We start from the raw sequence: 14,159 nt of genomic DNA on the forward strand, positions 1-14,159 counted from the left end.
GTAACAACATAATGATATCTTAGATTAGAATAGAAATCTTAATTTGAAGCGTCAAGTTACTTTCAAAAAGTGATTTGCTCTATTTTGATCGCTACGGTAGATATCAGAGTTTATATCCCAACTATAAACTTTTATCCCAGTACTTCTGTGATAATTACAATGTTTGTAACACAGAAATAACGATAGTGACACTCTGTGGTTGAAAAGAATGCAAGGGTGTTCGAATCGAAATTGCGATCTTTTATCGATTAATCATGCTGCTCTAGAGGATAAATAGACGGATCATGGAAAGATGGATGGATATTGATGATAGACAGGCGGAAGGATGCTTGGATGGATGATATGAGCCCATTATCAACTACACACAGTTGACACTGAATGGTACACAATGAATTATGATTATCTCAATGCCTAAAACGTCTGTTTTGGTTATTTTGTGTTTCTTACTCCAGAAGCTCCTTGCAGTGTAATTGGAGAACTGCAGGTCAAAGTGACATATTCCTTCCTGTGTCAGTCTTGTGGGTCCATGGTGCTTCAAAACAGGTTAGGAGTGTTTCTTTTTATTTGCTCTGTTTTTCCTGATTAGGTGAAGTGACGCATCAAAGGATAGCCAGACACATTATTTCAGTGTTCAGCTATTATGAGAAACTGAGACTGTTTTCTTACTCTTTAAAGGGCTTTTGGGCGAGTTCTTCCTTTGCCCAATGGAAACTGGAATGCATTAGTGGACGACTGGTGCTGCCACCCTGATCCCTTCGCAAACAGGAAACTGCTCCCACGAGATGGGGACTGTCTGCTTGGTGACACGTTTATTCTGTTGGCACGGGACAGCAGCTGTGAACAGACTCTCACACGGGAAGGGAACTCGTCTCAGCAAGCCTCTGCAGAGGTAAGCTGGAGAATTTAAAGACTCATGATTTAAAGTGCCTCTATTATGCTTTTTCAGATATTACCTTTCATGTATTGTGTAATGCAGCTGTTTGTGAATGTAAAAGGACTGCAAAGTTTCAAAGTGCAGATAAATGGAGTTATTGTCTTTCAAAAAGAAAGAACCGATTCTGAACTGCCTGAAACGAGTCTTCAATAATTACAGTCTTACTTCCTGCTCGAACCTACGTAGGTTTGTAACAAATTTGCATAATGCCTGTGGTCTTCATTGGCTGCCCACAAACAACATCTACTTTGACCCGCCCTCAAACACTGTAGTTGTAGCTGAGAAAAAGTTTTGATTCCTGTTTTAGACGTGTCGAGAAAACTCTGCGAAAGCAAATTCACATTGAATGCACTTCCAAAGGATGTGGACTGATGGACCGATACCGATGTTCATATCATTGGGCCCTATTATACACCTGGTGCGACGCAAGTGTTTTTTGCTAGTTTCAGCATGACGCAGTTATCATTTTCATGTCCCGTGCCACGTTGTTTAAATGGCAAATGCATTTGCGCCCATTTGTGCGCCCATGGGCGTGCTGGTCTGAAAATGAGGTGTGTTCAGGCGCATTGTTGGCGTGTTAATATTTTGAATCAACTGAAAACGACTGCGCCGTTGACTAACTGAAACCTGGTCTAAAGTCAATGGCGCAATATTTGTTTTTTTGTTATTTAAAGAGCGTGTTAGAAATATGTACCTATAAGCGGGTGCACAACATGCATACACTCTGATTATTACACACACAGGGACGTGCAGCAGCACACAAACATGCCAAATATTAAAAATAAAAGGATTACAATGTAAAAGATTATTATTGTGTACATAAAGATAAAAATGCTTTGGTGGAATCCGGCTCGTCCCGTAGATGGTCTGCTTGCACGCTTTAACCTCACGCATGAGCGGATCCGTTTCCTCACTAGAGAAGCGTTCAGTTTTTCCGCTTGCAAATTCCGCCATGTAAATAGCGAATCCGCCGTGGTGCGAGCGCAACTGGCTTTTAAAGGGAATGGGAGATGAGACTCTGATTGGTTTATTGCACGTTACGCCCAATACACACCCATGACTCAGTAAGAGAATAGGGACAACCCTTTTGGACCATGCGCCTGGTGCGCTGACCATTTTTCCCATCATTAAACTAGCAAAAGTGGATTCAGACATGCCCTAAGCGCACTTGCGCCGTGCGCTTCAGACCATGCGCTTAGATTGTTAAAATAGGGCCCATTGTGTATCAAGTGCTGAGGAAGATCCGGAGCTGAAAATGGAATGGAATGCATGTAAGCAGTAGGCCAATCACAACAGACTGGGCCGTCTGACCAATCAGAGCAGAGTAGGCTCTTGGAAAGGAGGGGCTTAAAGAGACTGAATCCTAAAACGAACCATTTCAGACACTGTGAGAAATGAGGTGATGCTGCAGTGTATTTTATGAGAAAATAATATATGTAAATATATAAATATGTTTTTGACTTTGGATGCATGTAAACCTCTTGTAGCAGATATCCAAACCAAAATTAGCAACCTTTAAAATAGCATAATATGGCATTTAAAAGATCTTTAGCACTTTAGCAAGTCTGATTTCTCCCTGCTGAAATGAAGAAGCTTTCTTTTAAAAGCTGTGCTTCGGAGCTCTTCACACAAACACATGCAGTTGTGATATTTTCACTCTAAGTAGTACACTGTTCTAACTTACACAGCCTCAGGGTTGACAGAGGAGGCAGATGGTTTCCTTTCATCACAATAAAGGCTGAAGAGGCGGGGAGGAAATCCACTCTTAAAAACGTTAGGGTCGGCCGGGCTGTGGAGAAGAGCCGATCATGTCTTTAAGAGGGATTGATTCTCTTTCTCAGCCTCAATCTGTGTGTAGCCTGTGGCCATGCCAAGGAGTTAGAGGCACACTTTCCAACACTTTTTCACTCCTAAATGACTTCAGCACACAGTCTGTTTTCTTATTGTTGTCCGTATGATGTATTTTTTTTTTTTTTTTTTGCTAAGTAGATATTTTTAGTATACAATTGAGGCAATTGTTTTATTTTCTGTTCATGTTACATAAGGTTTGCAATTCTCTAACCCTGTTACCAAAATGTAAAGTTACAGGGTAGCAGATTTAGACTAAAACAAGCCAGGCTAGCTATTTTGTCACCAAAAAATGTTGGTTTGTAGTTATTTATAAACTACATTTGAAAAGTTTGTGGTCAGTAAGTTTTTTTTTTTTTTTTAATGTTTTTGAAAGATGTTTCTCACCAAGGCTGCATTTACTTGATCAAAAATAGACTAAAAATTTCTATGTGAATATATTGTAAAATGTAATTTATTCCTGTGATCAAATCTGAATTTTCAGCATCATTACTCCAGTCTTCAGTGTCACATGATCCTTCAGAAATCATTCTGATATGATTATTTGATGCTCAAGAATTATCAATGTTAAAAACAGTTGCCCTGATTCATATTTTAGTTGAAACTGTGATTTTTTTTTTTTTTTTTTTTTTTTCCAGGTTTAATTTATGAATAGAGAGTTCTAAAGAACATGGAATAGAAATCTTTTGTAACATTATAAATGTCTTTACTGTGACTTTTGATCAATTTGACGTATCCAAGTTTGCTGAATAAAGTTATTAATTTTGTTTAAAAAAAAATCGTACTGATGCCAAACTTTTGAACAGTAGTTTATATTTCCTGTAAATTTAGGACACATATTGATTTGAACATTTTTAACAATAACTTTAATAATAGGGTTGAATGGCTGAAAATGACGAATCCAGTAAACACTTACAAAATGTGTAAAATTGAAAAAGAAAAAAAGAAAAAATATATATATATATATATATATATATATATATATATATATATATATATATATATATATATATATATACTTTGATATTCCTGTAAACTATTTCTCTAAAGTTGGCAGAGGAAAGGTTTTACCCTAGTAAAAAAAAATATATATAAAAAAAATATATATATATATATATATATATATATATATATTTGTGCTTTGTTACTTTTGATATGAAGCAAAGTCTCAGATTTTAAATGACGTCCATCTTATTATGAGATTCAAAAAATAAATACTGTTTAGGCGCTGTTTAATGTGGCGTGACAGATCGCTTTAGTGCCTCAGTTAAAGAGAAGCGGCAGCACGAGCGCATGTGAACATCCTCTCCTCCACTTTAATACCAGATACAGCGCGAAATAAACATGACTGAACATCTGAAGGTATGTTAAAATATACAGTACAACTTACCGAAATCCATATCATGTCTCGTGTAATAGCTCAATTAGTGTTTCAACCTCAGAAAGACGTCAATAAAACAGCTTGTAAACAATGTCACGTAACGTCACATTTACCTCAGAAAAACATATTCAGTGACCATAAACTCATTAGTCAGCTAGAAAAGTGAACTCTAGAAAGCAGCATTCTGATAAATATAGCTATCCACCGTTACATATTCATTATAATGGTCTTAAATATTTAATGCATGTTTGAATAAATCAGTTATGACAGCCACGATTTAAATGTTTATATTTCAAAAAAGCGAATTGGAGTAAAAATATGATTATGTAATTCTACACTTTATTTATAATAAAAACATCATTGAGTGTAATTTAAGTGTTTGTATATAAATAAGTTAATTTAACCTTCAATATTATTATAGTAGTACCAACTGACTTACATGTGCAGTTTACAGCATTAGTTTAGAGATTTTTTTTCCTCTAGAAAATTTGCCATGTACTGTAACTGATATACTACATCCAAAATAACCAAAATCGTAATTGAATCGAATCGAATCAAAAGCATGTGAATAGTAATCTAATCGAATCGTGAAAATTGTCAATACTCAGCCCTAATACTAAGTATACTTTAAATCTATTACCATATTTACTGACATATCACTGAGACTTACTGAAAATTATATATATTTTTTTGAGTACTATTTGTGCACAATGTACATTTCTTAATATTATGCCTAAAATGTGTTTTAATGTCACTATTGATAAGGATTGTATGATCTTTGAATAAAATCTGTCATTAAATGCAAGATATTTACAGTGTAGCTAAAGTATACTTGCAATAGTCCCACTTTAGCACAATCAAATACACTTCAGTATATCTTTAGCAAGTATAGACCTCAGCACTACTTCCAGATAACTAAATTGCAAGTATAAAATTAGTTGTTCCATTTTAGCAGACTTTAAGTGTACCAGTTTAGTATACCAAAAGTACAACTGCAAGGTATCTTTATTAAGTACATAACATGTAAATGTATTTGTAGTATACTTAGCATGAAATAAATGTATTTTTTAAATACATGTTAGTATATTTATTTTTCACTAGGGTACTTATAGTTGCATGGCTGGAAAAAGCTGGTGTTTCCAGCTGGGGGTGTTATTAATATGAATATGAATATGAGTATGGTCACCAGGTGAACTGACTGAACTTGTAATATGTATAACCAGTGCCATATAATGCAGCCTGTGAATGTAACCCAAACAAATTTGCCTTTCACCAAAGTATCTGTGTGTCCCCCAGCAGAAGCGCAGCAGTAAGCGTGTGATGGTGTCCTGCAGGAGCTGCTCTGCTGTGCTGGGCGAGGAACTCACTGCAGGTATGGAAAACAAAGCAGTGGCAACATTTGGCCATTATACATGACTGCAAATGAATAAAACCAGTGCCTCTTTATAACCGCATGACGTCATCTATAACCCCTGATGCGTTAGGGCTATTCATTGTTTCTATTAACAACAACAGCACATTGCAGCCTGAGATACTCTAAGATGCTTTGAAATGTTTTCAGACTCTTGGGTATTTATAAAAGTGCTGTGCTTTTGAAGCAAAAATAGTCAGATTGCAAAGGTCTATTTTTAGTGATTGTAAGTTTGTTTTTTGTGGATTGTGTTTTGCCACTATTTTAAAGGGATAGTTCAATTAACATACTTTCATCATTTACTCACCCTCATGTTTTTACAAACCCGAATGACTTGCATCTTCTGTGGTACACAAAAGGAGATGCAGATGTTCATGTAGCCCTCTGAAGTAACACTATATCTTTGTATGAGAAATGGACTGAAATTCGTTATGCATATCCATAAAGGTACTAAAAACATATTTAAATCAGTTCATATGAGTTCAGTGGTTCAATATTAATATTATAAAGCGGTGAGAATATTTTTGGTGCGCCAATAAAACAAAATAACGACTTGTATGATTCGATACGCTGATTCATTATGCTCCGAAGCTTCCTGAAGCAGTGTTTTGAAATTGGCCATCACTAAATAAGTCGTTATTTTGTTTTTTTGTGCGCACCAAAAATATTCTCGTCGCTTTATAATATTAATATTGAACCACTGTACTCACATGAACTGATTTAAATATATTTTTAGTACCTTTATGGATCTTGAGAGAGGAAATGTCATTGCTGGCTATGGAGGCCTCACTGAGCCATCGGATTTCAACAAAAATATTTTAATTTGTGTTCCGAAGATCAACGAAGGTCTTACGGGTGTAAAACGGCATGAGGGTGAGTAATAAATGACATTATTTTCATTTTTGGGTGAACTAACCCTTTAAGCTTCATCCACTATGCATCTATTACTAGCAAAGCCTAGCAACTAGCTTTGGACATGCTAGCAACATGTTAAATCATGCTAGTAGCATGCTAACAACATGTTAAATCCTGTTAGCAAACATGCTAATTCTTGCTAACATAAAACATGCTAGAAACATCCTAAATCATGTTAACAAAATGTTAATTCATGTTAAAACATGTTAATAACATGTTAAATCAATGATAGCAGCATGTTTATTCATGTTAGCAACATGTTAATTCATGCTAACAACGTGTTCAGTCATGCTATCAACATACTAATTAATGCTAACATGTTAAAACATGTTAGCAAAATGCCAAATCATGCTATGTGTTAAACCAACAACATGCTAAATCATGTTAAAACATGTTACACACATGTTAAATCATGTTAGATATGTATTAAAACATGCAAGAAACATGTTAATTCATGTTAGCAAAGTATTAAATCATGTTAGCAAACAAGTTAATTCATGTTAACAAAATGTAAAAAAATGCAAGCAACATGCTAATTCATGCTAGCAATGTTAAAACATGTTAACAACATGTTAAATCATGCTAGTAACATGCCAGTTCATGTTAACAATGTGTTAAACAATGCTAACATGCTAATTAATGTTAACAACATGTTAAATAATGTTAGCATGCTATTTATTATATGAAGATGTGTACAAACTACATAGGGCTTTTCACACTACGCCTAAACTCGGGTTATCGTCATTCTAAACACCACTTTTAACCCCGGGTATAGGAATGTTTTACACTTGTAATATAGGCCCTGTTTCCACCTGGTATTAAGATGCTTTTTGGTCAATCAGATCACAAGTAGACGAGGGAGACACATTCCCATTTACACCTGGTGTTTTAATCCATCTCTTTTGTCGACTTTCAACCACTTCTGTCCTGATTTCTTTGAGGGGAAGGTCTATGGGCAGGTAAATGTATGGGTTTTTTCAGATCTTTTGATCTAATGGACAAAATAAGCTTGCACAATTTACATATGAACGCGACCGGAGACGATGGAAAAACATACAGGAGAGCATCGTTTCTGTCCTGACAGCTGCAAGACCACACCGAACGCTGTGAGTGTGTGTTAGAAATCAGGAATGATGAGAGAACATTGTGCTTGGTATGTTTTCCGTCTTCAAACCAAACTTGGGTCTTCACCAGATTTCAGTTTAAATCCCGTCTGGCTAGCGCACTTCCCATAAAGTTTACATATTAAGGCAGTAGGTGGAGAGTAGGCGGTCTTTTGTGGCTGTTCAAACATATTCGACCACATGAGTGTCTACACTACTAAAGCAATCCGGTCGAATGCGTTTTCGACTACTTCTGGAAGTGGTCGAAAGTGGACAGGCTCAAAACGTTTTACACCCCATTTACACCTGTATTTAGCGTCGTCCACTTGTGATCTGATCGACCAAAATGCATCTTAATACCAGGCGGAAACAGGGCCTTAGAAGTGGGGTTAGCACCGCATTTTACCTGGGATTTATGAAACCCTGCTCCAGTGCAGGATTAGCACTGCTTTTGCTGTGTTAACTCTGTATTCCGGTGCCAAACTTGTACAGTGTGAATTGATGCATTGTTACGGCTAGATCAGGGGTTCTCAGCTCTGGCCCTCGAAGTCCACTTTCCTGCAGAGTTGTCCTCCAACCCTAATCAAACACACCTGAACAAGCTAATCAAGGTCTTCAGGATTACTAGAAAGTAGCAGGAGTTTAATCAAGGTTGGAGGTGAACTCTGCAGGAAAGTGGATCTCAAGGGCCAGAGTTGAGAACCCCAGGGCTGGATGCTTAGCAACCGACAACCAATGGCACTGTATGTATATTAATAGTAGTTTCAGTGTTTGAAGGGAAAAATATATCAAATGGTGATGGATAATGTGACAATTGGAGCGAAGAAGAGACCGCTTCATTCTTACCTTTATAGCCCGAAACGTCTGTTATATGTACTATGAGGATGCGCAGTGCTGGAGTCGTTATATAAACAGGTCACGTGCTGCATTCATCCACTCAAAGACACTGACACCCAGGGTTTAGGAATGTACATCAGCGTATGAATACCCAGGATTAATTGCTAACCCTGTGCAAATTATGAGCAGTGTGAAACGTGAAGCAAGATAACCCAGGATTCCATTTATCCTGGGTTTAGAATGACCCAGGGTTAACTAGTTCAAGTGTGAAACCCCTAATGTGTTAAAAGATTTGGGGAAGTGAAATGACAATGTGTTTTAGGGCGAAAACTAGCATAACATTTTATAGATGGCTATGTCAGTAAATTAAAGGGGGGGTATCACACACAGTTTCTGCCAATCTCATGTTAATCTTGAGTACATCTAGAGTAACAATGCATCCTTCATATCTCCGAAAAGTCTTTAGTTTTATCATATTTATAAAAGATAAATACGCTAAACCGAGTCTTTCCGAAAAAAGTTGAGCTCCTGGAGGCGTGCCTGCCGTCAGTGCCGTGGGCGGAGCTAAAGAGTCGCGCAGCTTTTGTGTAGAGATCGTCTGCTAGCTGCGACATCATTATAAATAAAAAGAGAACAAACTTCATCCACTGTTCCCTTAACACTGGGTTCTTTGGGAAGCTGAAAAAGTTAATCTTTCCCTCACAACCAAAAACACACTCCTTCGGTGACAGGAGCCGCATCTCATTTCGGAGGCTGCGTCCTTCAGAGATCTCATTTAAAGGCTGAATACTTCATCAAGGATGTCCTATTTAAGAAAAGTAACTGTAATAAAATTGACTGATATTCATTGTGAGGTGTAAAATACTGTAATTTCCTTCTTACGTTGCAATCTAACGGTTATTTTTCTTAAATGAGACCGATGATGTATGCAGCCTTCAAAGGGTGCAGCCCCTGAATTGGGACACAGCCATTGTTGAAAAATCGATCGGCTTCCGTATCCCGAACGAAGCGCGTTGATGGGCGTGCTCTTGCTCTTGTTCTGGGTGATGTGTGTGTGCGCACACTTATCAGGGAGAAGTGCCTATACAAGGAATTCCGCTCTCTTTTGACATCATACAGGCCATACTCGAAAAAAACTCTCCGAAACCCGGTCCAAAACCAGAAGGAGTGTATTTGGCACAGAAATACTCCGTCATACGTCCAACTCGTGTTTTGAAACTTTGGCCATGTTTAGCATGAAAATGCAACTCTTTAACAGCGTAAATAAGTCAGAATGCATGAAATAGCATAGCCCCCCCTTTAAACAATTTATTAGACAAAGTGATGAAAATTACAGTCAAAGACTGAATAAAAGAGGAATTATGTATGGTGTGAACACTGTTTTTTACACAGTTAAAGCAGAAAGTATACTACATGTTTTAACTACTTAAAACATGTCAGCAAAATGCCAAATCATGCTATCAATGTGTTAAACCAATGTGTTAAACTAACAGTTTGCTAAATCATGCTAAAAGATGCAAGATGCAAAGTATTCTTCACTTGACTCGTTTGCCGTACACAGGCGTTCGACGCATGCACAGTTTTGAGCAATCACTCGCCACGAGTTACAACACATGTAAATATCTTTGTATTCTTGCTAGAGTTGTACAAATGAGGGTACTTTCTAACATCTCTCATCTATGTAGGCCTCCATTGTCGCTGTAGCTTGCATGCGTTCTGGTGTCATGAGAAATCGAGTCCCCCCCAGGAATCGGGTCTCCTTTATGACCCAGGCGGTAATGCCTGATCAAAAGTTGCTATCGTGATGTCTTGACTAATCATAACCTATTTCACTATTGTATGATGTTTATTACATTAGGTGTACAAACAAAATGCTTGAAATATAAATGAATGCTTATGTATTGCATAATAAAACACACTGGAAACAGATATTGGAAACAAAAAAAACACCTAATATAAGCTAAGCTAGCAGGCTAATCGGGTAGATGTATGCTATGCTAGTACATAAGCGAGAAATGCTTGATTTCACAACCTATAGCTTCAGTTATATACTAGTATATGAACCATGTAATTTAAAAGACATTAATGGTCATTATAACGCTTTTTAAACAATATAAATCATAACGTTATTCTTGCAGGAATTATAATCAGGAGCTAAAATTACTACCCATTAAAAGGCCATTGAACCAACTGGATCACTTGGGGTCTTAAAGGAGACCTGATTCCTGGGGGGACTGGATTTCTCACCACACCGGTCTGTTCTGTTTATGCAGTTTTTCTTCGTCTACCTTGTGAATCGACGCCCCCATGGTTGCCACCTTGTGGATAAACTAATTACTGCAAAAAAAGTAAATGCGCATGTGCGACCAGCGTGTACAAAAATCCGGTGTTGAGCATACAGTATACGAATACTCTTCTGATGACGAAATTCTCGTCACGCACACTGTATGCTAATCCTCGCGCACGCGTAAAAAGTGAAGTATACTTTGGTCTTATGGCTTAATTCCATTCTGAAAATAGTTTTTAATATTTGGCCTGGAAGACAATACTTGAGCTCAGAATTATATTATAACTTTGTTCTTTATGACAAGAAAACTCTGTTTCTATGAAGTGTTGAAGGTGCAGGTATTATCTGAGAGGTAATCTCTTATAATCTTACACCTCCAGCTGTTGATAATGTGTAATATTCTGTGTTTAATATATTTCACCCTCCTTTGTGTTTCAGAGGTGCTGAAGTTTTACATAACTGAAATATTAGTAAAGCCACATGAAGATGGAGAGTGTGATATAGCACAGCTCAGTTTGGAGACCAAGCCAAATTCAATAAGGTTAGTGAGTTAATTGGATTTATTCATTTTGTTGTCATGTGCAGATCATATTCAGTCAAAGCTCTTTTTATTGTGTCTCCTACAGGCAGCGATTCTTGGAGCAAACTCTAGCTTCAAGACTGGTCGAGCTGTCATCTGCACAGAGTATATTTCGCTTTTCCATCCAAACGCCAGATGGCAAACCTGTGATTTTGGTATGGACATTAAACCTCATATATGTACAAAACTGTTCATTTTGGTCCATGTGTAAAGATTTCTTTCTAAAGTATTCAGGGTTTCTTGCAACAAAAACATCTCCAATTTACTGGAGTTTCCTTCAAATGTCTGCTATTACAGTATGTCTGCATAGTACGTCAAAATCAGCAAGGAGCCTTTTTACATGATATGTCCCCTTTATATCCGACCTTCAGGTAATTACTTTTCTCTTTTAATTATCAGCTGTGGCTTCTGAACACGGACACTCTGGTCGCCTCATTTCCTGACGCAGCAGCGAGGGGCGACAGCTTCATCTCCGCAGGTGACGTTCATCCCAGAGAGCATCAGTCATGCCAGGCTGTTCAAGCAGTCAAAGTGCTCTACGTCCTCTGCTCTGACAGCAAACTCAAAGAGTAAGCCATCGGTTCACCCTGACATCTGTTCATTTTCCTCATATTAATGTCCATAGCTAATCAGATTCCACCTCATCTCTGATGTAGATGAAATGACATATGGTGTTTTGTTGACTAATTTAAAAAGATGCACCCTGTGTTAACATCTTTGTAGACCACATGTTAAGGGCACTTTTAAATCTTGGTAAACAACATTAGCATGACATAAAATAAACATCACTAGTTTGTTACTTTTATGCTTAAAACAAGAAAAACATATTTATACGGCCAAAAAGAAATTCTGATATCTTGTAATGTAAATCAATGAGATCTTTGTAACAGTATAGCAGACTACTTTAAAAGGCACCTATTATGCCCCTTTTTACAAGATGTAAAATAAGTCTCTGATGTCTCAAAATACCCCACAGATAATTTTTTATATCATTTTCATGTTAAAATGGCCATTTTTGGGGGTGAGCAAAACACTGGTTTTGTGTGTCCCTTAATTGCTAATGAGCTGCTGCTCCCGGCCCCCTTTACAGAAGAAGCAAAGCTTCAAGAGATCATGCAACAAACAAACAGGACAATCTCATGCACTGAAAAAACTGTCAGTAATGGTGTTCAGTTCAAACCTGAGTCAGACAATGATGCCTACAGAGCCAGAGAACATATGCTGATAGAACAGGTATAGTTTAGTTTAATTATGGTTATAAATTATGTTGTCATCTTCCTTTTATCCACTATTAGTACAAGCCTGTTGTAGCAGACCCCGTCCGAATGATGGCCAAAACTTTACTGACAATTTTTCTGAAGATAATTATACTTCACACAAAAGATGAACCATCCGTTTTCACTCCAGAAAATCACAGTAAGAGCTTAATAAAACAGAGTACAAGAAGTGCGCATTAAAGTCTTATACGTAAACTCTCTCTTTCCCTTGCATTATCATCAACATACACAGTGAATTACACCAATACACTTGTTACATCTAACAGTAAACAAATTTATACAGACCTTATTCTTTTTTTCGATGCCGGTGCTTAATAAACTGGTAAACATTATATCCGTAAAAGAACTCAGATGAACTGTAATGAAGTGTGCGCTCTCTCCTTCATTACTGCCGTATCCAGTATCACTCCGGAGACTATAAGCTGGATCAGGAACAGTTGGTAGTGATCCATCCTTGAGTAACAACTTAGCAAAACCTGTGTTACATAAACAAATTTAGGTATATTTTGTGGTGCATTACCTCCAAAAATAAAATGAATCCTTCAGTCCTGAGTCCTCAGTGGCTCAGATGTTGGGAGAAAATGAAGACTCCAATGTCACTCTTACATCCAACAACAGAACAGCGGGATTGCTTACGAGACATTGTTGTCGGTAAAGCTGCTCGAGCGCAGAGAAAATGACAGACAACGTACAACTCGCTGAGGGTGGAAACTATGTTAATGCAGGACTGTCAGTCAGCGGCTGTGGGCGGGGCTTGAGCAGTGTGATGTCACACCGCTCAGAGAATCAAAACAGCATGTCTAATGAGACTGCTTTGGTTAAATTGGGTTGTAAAAAAAACAAGAGTCTGTGGATTTTTATCATTGTAGGGTGATTGTGTTCACACACTGCCACCACTCATTTATGTCCAAACACCATGTAAAAGTGGATTTTGCATAATAGGCGCCCTTTGAATGCTTAGTTTTATGATCAAAGCTCTGTAGTTTCAAACATATAATGCAATACAATACAATGATTGAGAGATGAACAAATAAACCGTCCTCAACAGCCTGATGGATCATATTTGATTTGAACATGCACCCAACCCTCTCCATTGACTTTGTATTGCGTTATGCTGCCTCCAAGTCATTTCTGACTTATAACAAAAAACAGAACAATGTCTAAAAGCTGCTATGTAGCAGGGTGTACAGCAAACAGGCTAAACAACCCAGAACTGAGTTTTTAAGCTGTTGACCCAAAAAAAACGAGCGTTTAAGGACACAAAAGTGGACACAGGCAATTGAGACAGAGTGCAACATGTCATATTACTCTGAGAACTACGCCCACTGGAGGGGAACGTAAGCAGCGACAGGAAATTTGGATATTTGACTTAACAGTGACAAAATGTTTACTGCACACGTAGGCATACTGAGACATACTGACTGTCAGGTTCCCACCGTTTACCCATTCCTCCTGCTGATGCTTCACGTCTTATTGCCTTGTATCCACTTTTGTCTCTTTAAAGGCAGGCTTTTATGGTTCGGAAGCTTATAAAAACTTTGTTCTGGGTTTTTTAGCTTATTAGCTGTACACCGTGTCACACAGCA

At 37.6% G+C, this 14,159-nt stretch overlaps 1 protein-coding gene across 4 annotated transcripts in view; it reads left to right on the forward strand.

Moving 5' to 3' along the window:
- The window catches only part of ube3d (ubiquitin protein ligase E3D), a 35,030-nt gene that overhangs the window by 6,106 nt on the left and 14,765 nt on the right, over nt 1–14,159 (forward strand). For 2 of the 4 annotated variants that reach the window (XM_051866089.1, XM_051866088.1), the window contains exons 3-8: nt 453–543; nt 676–889; nt 5,460–5,535; nt 11,155–11,257; nt 11,343–11,451; nt 11,696–11,865. In XM_051866089.1, coding sequence (XP_051722049.1) covers nt 453–543; nt 676–889; nt 5,460–5,535; nt 11,155–11,257; nt 11,343–11,451; nt 11,696–11,865 — 763 coding nt within the window. The remainder of the gene's footprint in view (nt 1–452; nt 544–675; nt 890–5,459; nt 5,536–11,154; nt 11,258–11,342; nt 11,452–11,695; nt 11,866–14,159) is intronic. The other 2 variants (XM_051866092.1, XM_051866090.1) reach the window with 2 other exon arrangements.

The sequence above is a fragment of the Ctenopharyngodon idella genome, chromosome 16 (assembly GCF_019924925.1).
Source record: "Ctenopharyngodon idella isolate HZGC_01 chromosome 16, HZGC01, whole genome shotgun sequence".
NCBI lineage: Eukaryota > Metazoa > Chordata > Actinopteri > Cypriniformes > Xenocyprididae > Ctenopharyngodon > Ctenopharyngodon idella.